At 43.7% G+C, this 20611-nt stretch overlaps 1 protein-coding gene across 1 annotated transcript; it reads right to left on the bottom strand.

The window, feature by feature from the left end:
- Positions 1 to 1404: 1404 nt before the first annotated feature.
- On the bottom strand, positions 1405 to 17984 carry LOC126355435 (cuticle protein 5-like). Its single transcript, XM_050005744.1, has 3 exons — positions 17877 to 17984; positions 10541 to 10897; positions 1405 to 2350 (listed from the first exon to the last, which is right to left on the bottom strand). The coding sequence occupies exons 1-3, from the start codon at positions 17886 to 17888 to the stop codon at positions 2018 to 2020; spliced, it is 702 nt and encodes a 233-aa protein (XP_049861701.1). The 5' UTR covers positions 17889 to 17984; the 3' UTR covers positions 1405 to 2017.
- Positions 17985 to 20611: the final 2627 nt, after the last annotated feature.

The raw sequence follows: 20611 nt of genomic DNA, 5'->3' as shown, positions 1-20611 counted from the left end.
GACACTCTTTGTATTACTCCACAATTATTGTAAACAGGTAAGCTGTGTGTTCTTCATCCTAGGATGAAGTCACTTGGTCGTCCACGTTACTGTATTATCTACTTCCGTTGTTATTATTTTTGTTATTATTAGTATATGTAACTCATGTACTATGTACATTGCAACGTCGACTGTAAACGAAATCTCTAAGAATGGCTGATAGAATGTAAGAGAGGTGCAGACCGCCCAAACCTTGCACTGTACTCACTATAATAAAAGTAGAACACATTTTACGATTACTCTACAACAGTTGCGTACAGTAGACAAGCGAACCGATTTTTTGTTTCGTTTCGTGTTCGTCAATGTTAGCAGATATTAATCTTTGCAATTGTTTTTTGTTCAGCTTTTTACTCATTTGCCTTTCTATATGTTTATTAGTTTTCATTGTCTGTATTTTTTGTATAATTCTGTTATTAATTATTCTACTATTAGTAAATTTTATTGTATAAAAACAAGGTTGCTATGAACACTACATTGCTTTCTAAGCATGAAGCAAATACAGGTTGTATGCCTTTGTCTTTCGTCGATTTTGAACTGACTTAAGCAGCGTGCTTCAGAGAGAGACGTACACTAGTCTGCAGACCACAGTAGGGCTCGTATTTTTTTTTTTTTTTACATTAACAACCACTGCTAGAATTAAAATAAGTGATAAATACAGATAAATACTCTAGGACTGACCAGGTATTGAGCACAAGACCTTTACGTCTCTAATCCGACACTTACCTTTTATTTATTATTTCCTAGCTGCTCCTTTCCCTATAGTCGTTCTTCTCTCACCAGCTTCGCCTTTGGTGGTGGTTTTTTCATCACTTTTGTTTTTCTATGTTTCTCATTTCTCGTCTCTAAAGATCTTTGGTTGTGTGTCTGGCATTGTGGGACCCATTCAAGGCTTTACTGACACCTCGAAGTAAGGATGTCCTCTTAAATCACACCTTGACGCTTCGTACCGCATTTAAATGTCGGCGAATGGTATCGAATGGTCCCTAGTGGTTCCAGTCTGCGCACGAAAGCAAAAAATTGCGGCGCGATGCACTCCAAAGGGGGTGCCGTAACTTCCAGTGGGGTTGTAGCTGCAATTATTAGAGAAGGGTTGCAACATCAGTTTTTTTTTTTTGCTCTACGCTCTGTCCCTTGTTCTCGCCTCAGTAACTAACTCCCGTTTCTGAGATTACTACGTGTCGCATATTTCACAGTGGCTGCCATATCTTGCACTTTTTCTATACCCAATACATGGTAAAATAATTTGGGTCATTTTCACTTTGTACTTTGTTTCTTGATGATATACGATACAAACCTGCCTCTTAAGCGTAGGACTGAGTGCTTGTTATTTTCAGGACGTGTGGGATTAAAGAAAAGAAGTTGAGGTTTGTTTTTAAACGTTTATTTATACAACTTTTCCTGTACTCAGATATCGATGCAATACTGAGTAACAGATAAGCTATAATATTTGCGACAATTTATCATACACAACAGTTCGTAGTAAACAAAGCTACAGCACTTTCCTCTGCTTCCACGATGGACTGTTAGTAAAACGTAACAGTGCCATGAATCGTACGTGGAAGCACTTGAGAAACTAAAGCTGTCTCATTTAATGACTTGTTTATGAATCCAACTTTAGATCCACGTTCGTTGTACTGTTTATCTAGGTGGGCGTCATGTACGCAGATCTCGTTAAGGAAATCTGAGAACATAGGAGTAAGGAAGAAATTATCCTAATTTGTAACGTGTACTGCTTCATTTACGGGAACTGTAAATGTAAATCAGAAAGTGGTTGGTGTTTTTGTTCGTCGAGAGAAGCTGGGAGGGTAGCAGAGTAGAAGGGGGGGAGAGAAGCGAAGAGAAGGAGGGGGAGGGACGAGTGTTGAACGGCGACTCGCGTCCCGGTGGTGCGTCTGTGTGTCTCGGTGTCGGTGAGCCGGCGAGGGGTTGGGGGGCCGCGGCGAGGCCCCTAGGAACGCGTGGGCGGCGCCGGCCCTGCTCAGCCGTAGTACTGCTGCTGGCCCGTGGCGCTCGCCTGCTGGTGGGCGGCGGCGGCGGCGGCTTTGGCGGCGGCCACCTCGGGGGTGTCGAGGGGAACCCCGCCGGGTCCCAGGACGATGTTGGCCGGCGCGTTGGGGGCGTAGTTGCCGCCCGAGTACTGCTGCGGCCCGCCGCCGTACGACGGCGCGGGGTTGTAGGCGCCCGCGCTGTACGCGCCCGGGTTGTAGGCGCCCGTGTTGTACGCGCCGGGGTTGTAGCCGCCCTGGGCGGGGGCGACGGGCGCGGCGTTGCGCGAGTACGCCTCGAAGTGGGCGGCCTTAGCGGCAGCCACCTGCAAACGTTGCGTCACTTGTTAGGAGGCTGGCGAAGCTGGTCCGAACGGGGCGGCGCAGGCTGGACGACAACTTAGGGTCTCTTAGCGGAACATTATGCTAGGAAGAAGGGGAACGGCATTATGAAAGGCCTGCACAAGCGAAATGAACTAGAAGAGAATATTATACAAGACGATTCCGTGATGCAGTTACAATCTTCCACTAGTAATGGAGTGTGGTAGATGTATCAGTTCGAGGTACAGAGACCCTGGTAAAGACCGAGCCGAAAGATACCGGGTGATCAAAAATTCGGTATAAATTTGGAAACTTAATAAACCACGGAATAATGTAGATAGAGAGATAAAAAGTGACACACATGCTTGGAATGACATGGGGTTTTATTATTAATAAAAAAGCGAAGTGTGCTCAGGCGCCACTTTCGTCATGCTTGGCCTCCCAGGTCCCCAGACCTCAGTCCGTGCGATTATTGGCTTTGGGGTTACCCGAAGTCGCAAGTGTATCGTGATCGAACGACATCTCTGGGGATGCTGAAAGACAACATCCGACGCCAATTCCTCACCATAACTCCGGACATGCTTTACAGTGCTGTTCACAACATTATTCCTCGACTACAGCTATTGTTGAGGAATGATGGTGGACATATTGAGCATTTCCTGTAAAGAACATCATCTTTGTTTTGTCTTGCTTTGTTATGCTAATTATTGCTATTCTGATCAAATGAAGCGCCATCTGTCGTACATGTTTTGAATGTTTGTATTTTTTTGGTTCTAATAAAACCCCATGTTATTCCAAGTATGTGTGTCAATTTGTACCTCTCTATCTACATTATTCCATGATTTAATCAGTTTTCAAATTTATACTGACTTTTTGATCACCCAGTATAAGTGAAATTCGTTGTGACACCTCTCACAGTGGAATACACGTACCAGTAGTGCTGTTGCTACGATTGTTGGGTATTCAGTCCCGGCCAGCACTTGTCATTCGTCATCGAACGTGAATGAAATGACCGTATGTCATAGATGACCTTGAGGCCCCACCTAGGGAAGTTCGGCAGCCGAGTTACAAGTTTTTTCAGTTGACGCCAGAATGGGCAACTTGCGTGTCAACAATGATATGATAATGAGGGCAACACAACACGCAGTTTCCGGGAAGTAAAAATCTCCGATCAGGCCGAGAATCGAACCCCGGCGCGCTGCGTGGCAGTCAGACCTGCTGAGCACTCATTTAAGAGAATCAACATCGGATGTGGTTCCAACACGATGGAACCCCGCCTCACTTTGTAGTGAGGACTCATGAACACCTGGATCAGACGTCCCCTGCAAAGCAGATAAGCAGAGGAGATGCTGTAGCATGGTTAGCACGTGCGCCTGACCTCACCCAAGTTGATTTCTTCTTGTAGGGCCTTGTGAAGTCTTGTGTACGAGACGCCTGTCGAAATTGAATAGGATCTCCTGGCAAGAATTGTCGCTGTCTGCTACACTGTCCTAAAGAGACCGGGAATATTAGAACTGTAGACCTTCCTGCAACGATGCCATTGATATTAGGGGTTACGATTTTGAACAATTTTTCTAAATGTAGCAGATTGTCAAACTTGCGCTCGTAAACGCAATTCATTATTACTGTTCCGTCCACTTTGTATTTTCGGTCTCTCTGACATCACGGACCGTTATCAGTACAAGAGGCGAAGTTATCTGAGGGCATTGAGGGGTATTCAGCGGGAATAATGACCATGGTTCAGAAGTTGGGGGTCTATAGTCTGAGCGATGTGCAAGGCTAAGGCGGAACTTGAACAGATTTTCGCTTATGCCCTTAGACCCGGTTGTTTCCCAACTAGGGTCCCTTACCTCAAATTGATTCATTTATCCCTTTCCATTTTTACTAAAACTTTGTAACATCGTCACGCAGTCACCCTGTAGAAGGGGAAGAGTAATTAGATGAAGATAAGATGGGGAATATGATACTGCAAGGCGAATTAGCAGTTATCTATAACTTGGGCAGAATCCAGACTTCACTTGTAAGAGTTGGTGGGCATCAAAGGCAGGCAATAGTCAAGGAGTGAGTGAGACAGAACTGTAGCCTACCACCAGTGTTACCCAATCTCTCGCTGAACAAGCTATGATGCCAAACAAGAAAAAATTTGGAAAGGGATTTGATGTTCATGGAAAAGAAATGAAACTTTGAGGCTTGTCGATGATATTGTATATCTGTCAAAGGCGGCAAAGAACTCGGAAAGTTAGCCTGAACGCATTGGTTAGTGTCTTGAAAAGAGATTATGAACGTCAACAAAGTTAAAACAAAGGTAGAATTAAATTACGCGATTCTAAAGAAGGAAATGAGGTACTGAAAGTAATATTTGGGCGGTAAAATGAGTGACCGTACCCTAAGTACAGAATATATAAAATGAAAACTGGCAACAGGAAGAAAAGTATTAGTCAAACACAAAATATGTTAAACTATAATATAAATTTAAATGTTCGGAAGTCTTTTCTGGAGGTATTTGTCTCGTATGTATTTTTGTAATTAAGTGAAACGTCTAAGGTAAATAGTTCAAAGAAGAAAAGAAAAGACGTTTAGAATTTTGTGTTACAGGTGAATTTTAAAGATTAAAGGCTTGGTCTCACAGCTAATGAGGAGGTACTGTAACGAATGAGGATAGGAAAGAAATCTATGACACAACATGACTAAAAAAGGGCATTGGTTGACAGGGCTCGTCCTGAGGCATCTATGTATGTCAGTTTGATAGATGTAGGTTGCAGCAGTGATGCAGAAATCAAGGGGCTTGCACAGGACACACTAGCATAGAGAGTATACGGTCTGAAGACCACAACGACATAGCGTACACGAGAAAGCACTGAAACTGCCAACTGGGGAGGCGGCAAGCTTCACCAATGTTGTGTCCCAATCCACTCCTTAGTGGTCAGAAAGCCGAAGTATTTGGACAAAAAATGAGTTTGCTATCATTTGTGATCCAGGAAAACCTTGCCAAGGTAATATTCATAACTTCATTATCTAACATCATCTAACACTGCTGCGTAGCTAGAAAACAGTTCGTAAGGAAGTGATAACGTTTTAGTATGGTGGAATATTTAGACACAAAGGAAAAAATCTTTTTATTGAGCTTCCCAAAGCGTAAATACTATCCTCAAGAGGAATATAAATGGAAATTTCTGAGTAAATACGTCAGCAAAGTGTCTCAAGAGGTCGATCTATGAATTATAAACTACGAGAGGTAGGACATCGAGCCCCTAACGTCAACGCCTACCAAAAACGTTGAGGTCCACATTTCCGGCCTACCATTCACATTTTTCTCCATTGTTTTCCTGAAAACGTTCAGCAGCATGACGAAATGGCCCCTTCAGCAAGGAGACATATACTGCCCTCTTCAAGTGGACCTTTGCTCCGTGTTAATTGACGATGATAACGAGTTTTTAATACTGTTACGTTCATTGTTTGAAGAAAAAAATTACCGTTCCAGCTAAATAAATACTTTTCTTACTACAACAAGTTTCAAACAGTGGGCCACTCAAAATGTTCTGCTATTGCCTCAGACCTTAGGTGTCTTTGTTCTGGATGCTTCAGGGTTCTTGAAACAATATTCCTCTCCTCAAGCGTCATCTTTCAGAACATATGCTTTATGTAGATGAGTTAGAGGCACCAAAAAGAAGAAGAATGATTGAGGGACTATACTGGTGCTATGGATAAACTGAAAAGCAAGGGAAGCTGGAGGAATTATATGCCACGTAGGGCACAATTTATGTAAAATTTAATGATTTCTGAAGATGTTTAACCTAAAGGTTTTGCCATAAATTGCCCTACTGGAAATTCGTCAGACATGTTGGAATCTAGGTTACATGTTAATTGATGTGGCATGAAATTTTCCACCTTAATTGGGTTTCTAAGCTGTTTTCAACATTTATTTGAGGGAACACCTTAAGGCTCTGTTTGAGTGTACCCAATTTGCTACACTCTGTTAGACTTAACGACACCTTTGAGTAGTCATTCCTCTGGTGAACTATTTGGAGTTAGCTATAATAGCGAACGTACGACAAGAGATGAAAATTGTCAATTTTAGTTTTTAGTGGTTTCAAACATCAAACAAGTTGACTTAGCATCCACAGAAAAATGTAGGATTAGAAGTAATTGATGATGGCATTGAGACTGACCAGAAGGCTTTTTAAGGAATGTGACGATATCCGCATGTGATAATCAGTGGGGTTGTAGTCACTCGACTTGTTGTGCAATAGGTTACCATTTATACTGGAAACGGCACATTTTGCTCCCACCATAACTCTTAAAAATAAGAAAAATGACAATTTAAAAATAAGACAAATGCCAATTTTATTGTTTAATACTCGGAATTATAGCTCTCAGCTGCAGCAAAAGATTAATGCGTAGTAGCTGGAGTGGAATGTGGAATGACCTATAGATACAAGCGCTAGATTAAACACGGTGCAACAAGGACACATTACAGACTGCCGGTCAGTTGCCCGCCTTCTTACAAGGAGCGATTAATAACGTAGTGGCTGTCCGCAGGTGTCCGTGACCGCCGGAGAATGTGCTAACGAGGCTATGCCCGCTAAATGTCGCTCCAAGTGTCCAGCTTAAGACCGGAGCAGCACGAGCACTACGTTACACCTGCTGCACCTCGCACAAAGCGTGGAGCGGAGTCTGTGAAAGCATGCCACTGCTTCCGCAAGCAAAACATGCCGATTGGCACTGGGCATAGAACTTGGTTGCACAGCCTGTCGGAAACAACGCAGCCTGAGTTCTCTTTCGAAGCAGTATTGCTTCGAGTTAAAGTCTTTCTTCACTCAGCAAAACAAAGTAAACTACTTGCGCCTGTGATGGGTGTGGAAGGACAACACGCCACAGGCTGCGCGATCTCTCTGATGTGTATTCCCATCGAGTAGTACATACCATTTACCCTATGAAGAATGCCCCGCGCGATTAATAAAACAACGTTGCGCCGACGTGGGTAGCCTGCATCTGGAGAACCAGATATCGAATTCCGGTTCAGCCGTACCACTTACGGGCTAGCCAGATCTCCTTATCCAGTCGCGCTCAATGTAATCGTGTGTTAACCGAGGCCATTACCGATTTCTTCTCCGTTTTCTTGTTCGATGCGGACAAGCGTTCCACCTGCAACTACGATGCTGTCTACGAGGCGGTAAATACCAGCAAATAAGAAATGACAAGTGATGGCTACGAATGAGAAAATACGTTTCCAATTGGTCTCTTCCTGGATATTTTGCGAACGGATGTTCTTTTTTAATTTTTGTTTTCTTTTTGAAATTCGTCTCATCCAATGGAAATCACTACCAACGCGATACGTGTCAGAGATCCCCGTTCCGATTCGTCGTCGTACTAAAATCAGTATACAACTCTATGCAAACAATTACCATACAAAGGGCGTGTGCTGCTATAACATATTCCTTTTCCGGCAAAAACAACTGACAGTAAAATACACCGTATCTGGACGTGTGAATACAAGATTTTCATAAATTATTATCTTATGAGCTATCCGTAAGCAGTTTATAGTGAGCAAGGAGAATTTAAGTTACCATATAATGCAGACAAAGTAGGATAAGACGGAACATGTGAAATCCAAGTAGTGAATGGTTTTGAACGTCTCTTTATGGCCTGATGGGAATGCAGCAACTAGACCACAGACCGCTCAGAGTAATAGCTCATTAACGAATCCTTTAACTGTTTTAATAAGGCACTGATTTTTATCTTGCTTACCTGCTAAAGTGTGACAGTCTGTATTGATATCACAAGTGAAATAGTTTTTATCGTGTTAAATTGGTTTCTTAAGCATGCATCATAGGGAGTGTGGCAGCAGTCCTGCATTTCATAGACGAAGAGAAACGAATTTATTGTTAGACATAAAAATGTGTTGGTGCATAACAGTTTTGCTAATGGAATTAAATAACGAGAGGTCGGTGTACTTCATCTACTATGTTGATTAACTGTAAAAATGCCTTCCTTCCGTCTTGTGGAGTTGATATTTAAAGCGACTTTTCAAGTATCTGTTAACTTTTATCCTCAAATGAAGTGATTTTGGTCGCTGGTTAGATCAATGAACGTGTCCTCAAGATAATAAATGATTACAGAATGGAACTTTTGGTTCAGAAGAACCCTTTCGTTCGAATCACCAGAACAGGAGTAGTTGAAATTGATCGCAAGCACTTGACATCTTTCCTTCACTAAGGATTACTGGTACTTGTTACGAACATCTGGTCGGAATGCATGGTTAGTGAGTGCAAGTGCAGTACGTACAGTGTCTTATTTGTAAAGTGGAGAGGATGATACTAGATGTCAGAAAATAGAGTATTTTCCTCCAGCACCATCAATGGGGCACCACCGAGTCTGATGTCCCCATTCTCTATGAAACAATCTTCAGAAGTTTTGCGATATAATCCAGGAAGTTGTCGGATAAAATCAAGACCTGCATGAGGACGGTTTGTTTCTAATGTCTCGCTGACAAAGAAGACAGAGCAAACAGAAATCACAAGCCCGATTTAGGCATCGTTGGGGAAGGAAATCGTCTGTTGCCTTGTTTAGGAATGTACCGTGGCATTCGCCAAAAGTTATTAAGAGAGATCGTAGGAAAGTAAATAGTGCGTTAGGTGGGGAACTGAAATCCTTTTATCTCGATAAAGAGTTCACGACAGTGGTGATCCTACCGAACACCAGTGACAAGTTCAAACTCAAAAACTGGGACCACATGACGTCGGACATTACACCTTACAGCCTAACATCAGACTGCCCCAAGTCCGTGCAGAGTGGCCGCGGGGTTTGAGGCGCCATGTCACGGATTGCGCGGCCCCTCCCGCCGGAGGTTCGAGCCCTCCCTCGGTCATGGGTGTGTGTGTGTGTTGTTCGTAGCATAAGTTAGGTTAAATAGTTTGTAAGTCTAGGGACCGATAACCTCAGCAGTTTGGTGCCTAGGAATTCACATAGACTCTGCCTCAAGTAAGCTGACAAGGCGCAAATCACAAAAAAAAACCATACGATAATCTTCAATGGGTGGCAGTTTTTTCAATCAAATTAACCTGTACATTTACAATTTTGACAAGTTACGGGGCGGAGACCATTGGGTGGGACCAAGAGATATCGTCGGTGCCCACCATCAACGGATACTTTCCCACTGCTAACAATTCCTTGCACCCTTGCATGAACTGCAGCTGTTAGACTGTCCCAGGGGTTCTTTCTCTCATGGCTTGCCATAGTACTTTTTCTATTTGCTATACATCGCTACCAAGTTTACATGCTTTTGTCTACTACGTCCCACAGGTGACCAAGCTAACAGGTGTTCACCCCCACACCTGTGGACCATATCACCGACATGTATCCTTTGAATCCTAGCTAAGAATGTGTTGCTATCGTTAAGGTGACTGTTGAACGCTTTATGATAGTCTCTGTTCAGGCGTGAGGGACTCTACTTCTTCTTAAAAAGAAGAAAAGGTGTTCAAACACCGTACACTAACATCTCTCCTCCCAACCCCCCTTGTCTGTTAAACTTTGTCGGTGGAAATCTCTTTCATTGCCGGGAGGCGAAATGACTGTTCCCTCGTCGAGCACCAGCCTTCAGGTGTGCTTGTGTGGTCTCGCTTGTTGATATGGGTATCTGATGGCAATATCAAAATCTCACTTCACTGAGAACGTAAGCTATGATCAATCACTGAAGTGGCTGCCATTGCAAAAAAAAAAAAAAAAAAAAAAAAAAAAAAAAAAAAAAAAAAAAAATGTGAAGTGTGCTGGGTGAGGCAGTGTCATGTTAGGCTGTACGGTGTATTCGCCGACGTCATGTCGTCCCAGTTTTTGAATTTGAACTCGTCACTGGTGTTCGGTAGGATCATCACTGCATGGATCGTTCTCGGTGGACTTCTGGATCTACATCACTTTATAGTGTGTGTGTCGGAGGATATTCTGCGCTTGTTCCCCCTCTCCCCCCCCCCCCCCCCCGCACACACACACATACAAACATTTTTTTTCCTATTCCAATTCCGAATAGGAATTCCAATTCCAATAGGGTGTCACCTATTGCTGACGAGTGTTTCGGTGAGATGTCCGTGGAGTAGACACACACACACACACACACACACACACACACACACACACGTCCTCGCCAGCTCCAGGGCAGGCAGGCGTGAGTCAGGTGCGACCCGAGCCGGCGGCCCACTCACCTCGGGCGTGTCTTGAGGGACGCCGTTGACGGGCGGGGGCGCCGGCACGAAAGGCCTGGGCGCGCCCTGGTAGCCGTGCTGCGGGGGCGGCGCCGAGTACTGCTGCGGGGGCGGGTTGTAGGCGCCCTGGTAGCCGCCCTGGTAGCCGCCCTGGTAGCCGTCCTGCTGGGCCGCCAGCGAGTTGGCCTGCGTCAGCGCTTTGAGGTGCGCGGCCTTGGCCGCCGCGACCTCGGGCGTGTCCTGGGGAATGCCGTTCTGCGGCGGAGGCGCATAGCCGCCGGGCTGCGGCCCGTTGTAGTAGCCGCCGCCTCCGTGGTACTGCGCCGCCACCACGGCCACCAACGCGCTCAACACCACCTGCCGAACAGAGACCAGCGCTCAAGTCGGGGAACCGCCCAGCCACCGCTGGCGCCGACGCGCTCAACACCAACGGCGTCCAACTGTGCGTCCACAGTCCTGGAATCCGCCACACATTGTTCCATTCTTCACATTAGATGTAGCGCGGATTCATGCCGAGGCTCGGTTTAAATGGCAAACTACTGCGGTACGAGCATATTATCCCGTGGATCATTATATTCTGTGGATCATTATTGGTCCCCCCCCCCCCCCCCCACACACACACACATACACCAAATTTTGTTTCCTATTCCAATCCCGAAAAGTCTTCAAGAGGAAAGATTGCTTGTAAGACTCCAGATCCACTTGAATTGTCTGCGTTCATGGTCTTCCCGCGACATTTATGTGGAAGGAGGCTAGTTGACTCTTCAAGGAAAGTACGTTCTCGAAATTCTGGTAATAAAATCTCTTGTAACTTCTGCCACTGGATCTTCGGGAGGACGACGGTTCAGTCCCGCGTCCGGCCATCCTGATTTAGGTTTTCCGTGATTTCCCTAAATCACTCCAGGCAAATGCCAGGATGGTTCCTTTCAAAGGGCTCGGCCGCCTTCCTTCCCCATCCTTCCCTAATCCGATGAGACCGATGACCTCGCTGTCTGGTCTCCTTCCACAAACCAACCAACCAGTCTGCCACTGGAGTTGGGTGAGAATCTTCGTGACGCTTTCGTGTATACTAATCGAACCAAAGGCGAAATATGTGGCTGTTTTTTTGGATCTTGTATGTTCCCATATCTATCCTATGTGGTACAGAGCCCATATTAATGAACAGTATTCAAACTACGGGCCGAAAATGGTTCTGTAACCTACCTCCTTGGTAGATGGGCTACATTTCTTGAGGATTCTTGGCATGAGTGAAATGAAATGTCGTGTGGCTAGGGCGTTCCGTCGGGTAGACCGGTCCCCTGGTGCAAAATGGCTCTGAGCAGTATGGGACCTAACTTCTGAGATCATCAGTCCCCTAGACCTCAGAAATACTTAAACCTAACTAACCTAAGGACATCACACACATCCATGCCCGAGGCACGATTCGAACCTGCGACCGTAACGGTTGCGCGGTTTCAGACTGTAGCGCCTAGGACCGCTCGGTAACTCCGGCCGGTTCCCCTGGTGCAAGTCTTTGAGTTCACGCCACTTCGGCGACTTGCGGAACGATGGGGATGAGATGATGCTGATGAAGACTACATAACACCCAGTCCGTGAGCGGAGAAAATCTCCTACCCAGCCGGGAATCGAACCGGGCACTCCGTCGCGGTGACTGCTCAGCTATAGAGGCGGACTCCCCATGAGTATAAGTCTGGCACCTGCCTTACCTTCGATTACTGTTACGACGTCATTCCTCCTGAAATCGCTTCCTACTCATACTGCCAGATATTTAATGGAACTGACAGCTTCCAGTGATTGTTATGCAATCGTGTAATCATACTTTGATGGCTCTTCCTTCAGCCAAAATGCGTCTCATTTTTTTATGGTGAGGCTCAACAACTAATCCCTGCAACAGCCGTCGATCCCCTGCATTTCTTCCTGAATTTCGCTTCAGTTTTCTAGCTTTGGGAAACCTCCTTTATCCACTGGATCATTGATAGATGTTGTGAAAAATAATGACCCTACAAAGTTCGCTAGGGCTTAGGAAGCGTTTTGTCAACAGGTTGTTCCATCAGAATCAGTGGACAACGTATTGCATTTTCAGAGGCGTTACCATTCCGAAACCGTTGTACGACCTGTTATTGGATACTACTCGAGTACTTATGATCCCGATCACGTCGACATGAAGTAACAGGTTACAAAAATGCAGAGACGCGCTGCCAGGGTTCTAACTGGACAACCGGGCACTGTAGTCAGGCCGAATGGGTGGAACAGGAAATCGCCCATGGATTTTTAATGGTATCATCGCAGATACTATTTCTCAATGTTTTTCGTCTAGTGGCCCTTAACAGACCGGGACAAAGCTGCCATTTCTTCACAGGAGAGCGCTCACAACGTACTGTAATTCCACTGTTTAAGAACTCCCTTCAGGTCTACCTGGCAAAAAGAAACGTAGAAATTGAGTGCTGTTCTGACTGTCATACAAATTAATTATGGATAGAAGGACGACAACTTTTTTCTTGTGAACGTCTAAATTTTCATGGAAGGTTTTCGATACCGTACAATCATCCTTCTGTGCCCAGTAACGCAAGCATTCTTGACGAAGGGCGTTCAATTTACGCATCGTCTAAATGCTCAGAGTACGGGAAGGTCAACAGCCTGATTTGTTTCCCTCCGAATACGAGAATGAACTACGTTCTATGACAGATTTTCCCACCGATTTACAAAACAAGCTGTTCAGAGTTTCATTTATAGTTTCACGTGTATGTTTCTTATATGCTGTAATACACACAGAAGCTCTCACTCTTAGTTTACCCACCTTGAAGTGCCTGATATTGTGAGTCATCTCTGAACTGCCTCATGATGAGAATGTCGGTAACGATCTGATACGATGTTTACAATGGTCAACCACTGTTCATTAGTTTCTTTTTGAATTTAAAATACAACGAAATATTTTATTGGTCAAAGGTAACAACATATAGTGTTTCACGTTCCTCATTCAGGCTCTTTGACTAAATGCATTCTTTAAGGATTTAAACTGAAATTTCGTTTGTGAAGTAGTTGTTTGAGATTTAACCTCATTGTAGCCTTGTATCTGACAATACAGATTTCTTTTTCACAGCTCTTGTTGTTTCATTGCCTTCTGCATCCGAAAACATTTGAGACGAGTAGGTATAGTTGTCAGAGAGTAACAACAAAAATTCGTAAGAGCTGAGTTCAGCAGTAAGACGTTCTAAATTCTTCGTTTGCAAGCTATCGATTTTGTTTGATTAGTTTGGATTTTATTTTATTGTTAGACTGCCGTTGCTGGTCCAGCCTTCGATAAGTATATTTATTTTCTGTTTTTTAGGGATTTTCATAGTTTTGGTATTTTTCAGTCCACAGTTTTTTTCGACATTTCACAGTGTCTTACATTTTTTTTTTTTTTTTTTTTTTTTTTTTTTTTTTTTTTTTTTTTTTGCTTTGCCGGTACAAACTTCATAGACTTAAATAATCGATTATGGTTACTTCGGTGCTTATCTCAATGTATGAACACCATTAAAGTAAATCTGCTGAAGTTCTTACTATTCCTTAGACAGCATATCAGTTTAGGTTCCTCGTATACCGTTCATTAATAGTCTACTCCTATTGTTGTACTTCTTCCCTGTAATCTTAGAGTTGTGGAATAATCATTTTTTGAATCTGTTGAGAGCTAATATGTAAGTGCACGTAAAAGTTGTTTACCATGTAGAATGACTTTTTTTCTTTCCTTCTCTGGAGCTGATTAACAATTATAATGCGATCATTCAGCCCATATTAACATCCAGAGAGGACCTCCAATTCTTCTCTGAGTGTACTGATCACAACTATCACGATGTTTCGTATGAAATTAAAATAATCGAAGTGAGCTCCATATAAAATCTAATATCTTCTTACAGTTTCTACCAATCGTTCTTTGGTATTAACGGTAAGTACTACAAATGATCACAATATTTCGATGTTCCCATATTCAGTAAGAGGATTAGTTGCGCAATATAGCTCTTTTGCACTTTATTCTCTGGAAAATTGGTCCTTTAAATTAACTACTTTGCCTGTTGTTTGTGTTGTAACGTTTTGAGCCCGGTTTCTGCGAAGCGTTGAAAAATAATGGAAGTAATACAACACGAACTTGAAAATTAACGACTGATTGATTGGAATTCTACGCAAACATTAAACTGAATTCTGTATCTCCCGCTGAACAGTAATTTGGTCATCTGTTGTGAAATTCCTGTCTTTTTCCAAGTATTCATAGCGCCAAGGAATTCTCAAAATATTAATACGCCAAAAACGTTGGCGATATCAGAATTATCGACACTGGCGTTTCGTTGTCTTTATGTAATCTTATCGTTAATCTACATCTATATCAACATAGATATTCCGCAAGCCAACGCACGGTACTTGGTAGAGGGTACCCTGTATAATTAGTAGTCATTTTCCTGCCCGTTGCACCCACAAATACAGCGAGGGACAAGCGACTGTCTATATGACTCTGTATGAGCCCTAATTTCTCTTATCTTCGTGGTTGTTGCGTGCTATGGATGTTGGCGGCTGTAGAATAATTCGACAGTCAGCTTCAAATGTCACTTCTCTAAACTCTCTCAATAATGTCACAGCGGAATCGGGTGGCCAGTAAAAGCTCTCCAGTTCGACATCAATAGAGACAATATTTTTGCCAACTGCAGCGAACACTCCCCCTCCTACGTTTTCTAATCTCTTTCCGATATACGTTCCACGACTCGCTAACTATATCAGAGCTTCCCACTTCGGGCTTTAACAGCTCTCGGTCCCAAGAATGGTTTGGGCACGAGAGCGGTCCTCTTTGGTGCAAATACTTCGACAGCTTACTGATAAAATTTTGACAGTCGAAGTGTCTTTACTCTGAACGCTGTCTGACTTCCCTTTCGGCGTATCGACTGGCGAATTTTCATCAGTGAAATTTGAACGAAGATGATATTGTATATAATATTTTCAGGCCAGTAATGATAATAAGTCATCTTCAAATGGCATCGAGTGATTTCTGCAACTACAAGAAAAAAATGGTATTTCGTGCAAAAAATACTAAAATTAAAACGAGGTTTCAGTTCTGTCATGCTTTGTGTGTGGCCTCTATTAAATCTCAGCGTTAATTAACAAAAAAATGGCAACAGCTTTCTGCTTAATGCAACAGCTAATAGACCGTAAACTGCTGTGAGCGATCTCGGAATCTGATAATCATGCAAATACAGTAGCGGCGTGTTTCTGAAACCGAGGCGCTGCCAGCGAGCGGCTACGTCGGCCACGCCCCCGCCAACGGAAAGGGGCGTGTCCCAGGCTGCGTCCCTGAAACTACTGCTGCTAGTCTATTTAATCCAGTTTCTAGTCTCTAAATAACACTTCCGCCTTCCACTCCATCTCTACTGCAGTTTCAGAGAACTGTACGTAGCCGGTCCCGTGAGTCTTCGTTCGACGCTCCGTAAATGCCCGACAGTCAGTGTAAGGTTACTAAGGGCTGCAGTTCACGCGACAGGTGCGGCAGCAAGGAGGCGAAATCTAGTGATCAAACGCGCTAGTCCCATCAAGAAATTGTGCAGGATAATCATACACGCATTTGTTCGAGCTAATGCAGCTTGTGCTGTTTCAAGTGTCGTTCAGTGAAACATAATCACAGTATTCATTTAAAGTAGTTCGAACTGTACTGCCGTGTCATGGTGTGAAATATTTAAAATATTAAAACCAACAATGTTTCGGCTGTATGGAGGTTCTCCTTCAGCGTAGAGTCGCTGCAGTACGTTGCCAAATTTGTCAGTTTAGCGTTAAATAAGATATAATTGTCGACCTGGAGAAGGCCACGATTGAAAAATAAGTGTCTTTTATTTTCTTACAATACCTCCATACCATTCAGTCGTTTCATTTGTAGAGCGATCGGTTTCAGATATTATCAATAATACTTTTGAGATTACTAGGTCTACAAATATGACAACGCTTGTACCTGTATTAATAATATTGCAACACTGATCTAAAAATGGTTTTAGACAGCATCTAAAATTAGTTATGGCAAAATAATAACAATTATTGATATGATGTGTATCATACAGTCAGCCGATTACAACAAGATTTCACTTCAACCTGGTCTGACACCCACCACGGGTGTCTTTACCAAAAAATGTAGTAAAAGATCAACAGATTTAAGAGCAAAATGCTGTCGTAACTTGAAATACTTCAGAGGAAGATAATACTTTATGCATACAAAATTAGATAGTGAAACTGACATAAACTTGCTAATTATCAGTAAAATTATAGCGGCGCCATATATCTACATAAGAACGGCACGTGGGTTTAATTTTACTGACATTTACAACTTTGGGGCAGTTTCAATGTCTAATTATATATGGTTTAATTACTATCTTCTTACGAAGTATTTTATAAGCCGAGAGCATTTTGCTGCTAAATCTGTGCGTCTATTCCTAACAAGAATTGTTTGAATTTTCTGATGAAGACATCCATAGTAGGTACCGAAACCAGATTAAAGTAAACTCTTGTTGCAACCGATTGGCTGTATTATACGTATCATATTCTTGTATGGTTGCTGTTTCAAATCCATGTTTAACATTGCCAGCGATTGATTCCAAAAAGACGGGAAGGAACCTGGAAATTGAGAATAAATTATGAAATATATCAAAACATAGAAAAAACAATAGAAACAATAACGAAAAGAAGACTCCCATTTTTTTGGCATTTATGCAGGATGAATGGCAACGCGCTGAGAAAAGAAATCTCAAGTGTATCTGTGAAGAAATTATCAACAAGGTGGACCCGAGAGCTTAAAAAAAGGTTTAGGAGTGAACAACATGAAAGCAGAAGAAGCAGTGATATTTTCAGAAAGAAAGTGTTAAATTTAGGAGGATTGCAAGAAAGCTAAAGTAAGAGGTGTGCAGTGGTGTGAGGACAGCAAAAACGGTACGCGATGAAAAGCTAAAAGAATATTTGAGGACAAGAAAAGAGAAAATGAGAAAGAATTGAAAGTCTCACGAGGTCCTAAAGTGGCCAACGCGAGATGAAAAGGAAAACAGCAAAAAATGTCATCGGTTGCAATTAAAGAAAATAAAATGTCAAGTCTGTTATTCTATAACAGGCTAGTACATGTCAAACGATTTTAATGAAAGTGGGGATACAGTTGGATGTGAGACAACGAGTGAAATGACAATATTATCTGAGCTAGAAACTCGGCGATGTGAAGACCAGTGTGGGCAGCAATAAATGGCTGCCTGACGTAGGTATACGGAAAAGTAGAAACGGAGTCGGAGGTGGTCAGTGCAGAGAGAGCGTTGTTTACGTGTGTCGGGGCGTCGCGGCTACTCACCAGGGTCCTCATGGCGATGTTTGGCTGCTCGAGTCGCTGCGCCGTCAACACTTGCCGCAGTCTGCGGCGCGCCTCCTATATATACCTGCCGCCGGCGGCCGCTGCCGGCTGCCTCTGACGTCGCGCTCCCGCTTCCCCCGGCAGCCCGCCTCCCTATTGTAATCACCTCCTTGACATTTACCCGCACCGTATCGGTCAGGGAGGCGGAGCAGGTCGATCATCGACCTTTGCCACGGGCTGGGCGGCGCCGACCCGCTCTCCAGCGCGGTCCCGGGACACCCCTGGCCGGCGGTGCCGTTCCCGTGGCACCAATCTGGACGGGCGTCGTCCCACGCAGGTCGGACCCGGTGGGGCGGTGCCGCCACCTCTGTGATGCCTTCCCAAGGTCCCCACGTAGGCTCTGCAGCGTCCCCGGTCGGCCATCCCCTCCGCTCTTCGCTCGTCGTCCACCTGTACGAGGCCCACTCTTAAAAGCGTAACCCGTTCCGACGGGTCGCGTCTTATTCGTCGTATTTCGCGGGGAGCGCGATTATGCCGGCAATTAGTGTTGATGGACTTTCTGGACGAAATTTAGCGGCGGGGAAGATGACATACGCCCGGAAACAGCCTGCCAAATACGGCAGCCCGTCAGACTGCTCTATTACCATAGGTCAACCGCTGCGGCCGTCGTCTGACGAGCCGACGGGTGACATCATGCAGACACGTGTCGGAATGCTCTATATAATGGTTGTTCCTGTCGAGCAGTGAGTCTTTTCCATCTCCGTTCATCGTCGAATGTGACGAACGGAACTTTCAGAAAGCCCAAAGTGAAGGACCTGCGATTTCATTACAGCTCAACAAACGAAGAGCAGACAACAGCCCCATTGCTGCACATCACATAGCGGATCAACAGTGGGAAGATTCTCCACGGAAGATAATGTTCAGTGAATCACTTACTCTACAAGGTGTACATATACCGATGTGAAAATCGTGTTTCTTCAGTGTCCCTGTAGCAACTACACCAGAAAACAGAGTGGTGATACATATGCTTACCTCGTGTTTTCGTCTAACGTAGCAAGCCACGCACAAATTATGCTGTGGAATAGTGATCAGTGGAACACATTAGTCTGTTATATACTTCGGAAGCTAGGGATGGAAAGTGCGAGAAAAGGCGCCTCATTTCCTACATATTTTATCGATTTATCGAAGTCATTCCGGCCGGCCGCTGTGACCGAGCGGGTCTAGGCGCTTCAGGCCGGAACCGTCGCAGGTTCGAATCCTGCCTCCGGCATGGGTGTGTGTCATGTCCTTAGGTTAGTTAGGTTTAAGTAGTTCTAAGTCTAGGGGACTGATGACCTCAGATGTTAACTCCCATAGTACTTCGAGCCATTTTTTGAAGTCATTCCTGGTTGAATATTGCATGGTATTAAATATCTAAGAACCAAACACTCATACAAATTGACCTGTCATGCTTCATTTCACCCAGCTATGTGCTGGCATGTATCGTTCGTAACCATTTATTATCAGTAACACAACACTGGCATCAAAGGACGGCATTAATATCTTTGGTATCATTGATACTATAGGCATTAGGCCGTGCTCTAATGAATGTTTCAGCGTGTTAGGTATAATGTCTTACAGCAGGTAACATCCTCGGAGGCTATAAAGGTATAGTTAATTTTGGAACATAAACTAGTTTAGCATACAGTTATTTAGTTCCAGTAGTCTAAACAATTTTAAATTTCAAAATTAACTTATTACGCCTTTATAGCCTCTGAGAATGTTACCTAATGCAGGAGATAAAAAGTTTGTAGGAGAAATAAGCGCAAGACCGCGGCCTGATGCCCATAAAACCAGTGGTCAATTCACTGCATCTACATAACAGACTAATACTTCACTTTTCAGTGTCCACAACCCACATCCGTTCTCAGAATATTGTATTAGCCGTGCTAAAGCGCTAATTAATCATTTAGGGCGATAATGTTGAATTGACCCTCTACTACAGAAATATAAAAGTTAATTTATCTTCTATAACTGAAAGTCTCCAAGATGCGGCTCACCAACTGGCCTCGTAAACCGACATGTATCCCTGAGAAGGACCTTCTTACACTCTTTATTGCACGTACAAATTTCGTCACATATAAAAATCTTGAAATTCTGTCTACCAAATGACTATCGTACACGGCTGTGTTACTGCTCTAGAAGTAACAAATCCATTTCGCTTAAAAACCGAGATTTGGGAGTTGAATTTCGTATATTATTTATCAATTTTTCACAGCTACAACCTTACATCGCTCTATGCCCCTGATACCGTCCTGTATACGCAATGGTGTAAAATCCTGTCCCTGAAATAATATTTTGTTTCGGAAGTTGTCTGTTCTATTCCATGCTTCCTCCTGGAGGGTCAACAAATGATTTTAGCTGGATAACTGCTTCGGTATGCCACACACTTTTATATCAACAACTGCGCTGAAGTCTCTTCTCCTGAAGAATGTAACGTCTCATGTATTTAATTGAAAGAAGTGCCGGAGAAAAAAAATAATTTATTTCTCATTTAGAAATGAAAACTGTCTGGTGTCTGAAGGAATCGTGAATTGGTATGCGTTGCGTCTGGCATTTGATCGTGGAACAGTGATTATTATTGGTACGGAAGTTCCTTGCAGTGTCCATAGATCTTTAATAGAAGCGCAGGATGTATAGGAAACTGCTGCGCGTGACTAGCCGAGCGGTCTAGGGCGCTGCAGTCATGGACTGTG

Source organism: Schistocerca gregaria, chromosome 3, assembly GCF_023897955.1.
Source record: "Schistocerca gregaria isolate iqSchGreg1 chromosome 3, iqSchGreg1.2, whole genome shotgun sequence".
NCBI classification, from domain to species: Eukaryota; Metazoa; Arthropoda; class Insecta; order Orthoptera; family Acrididae; genus Schistocerca; species Schistocerca gregaria.
The sequence above is the reverse complement of the archived record's forward strand: the minus strand, read 5'-3'. Positions and strand labels throughout refer to the sequence as shown.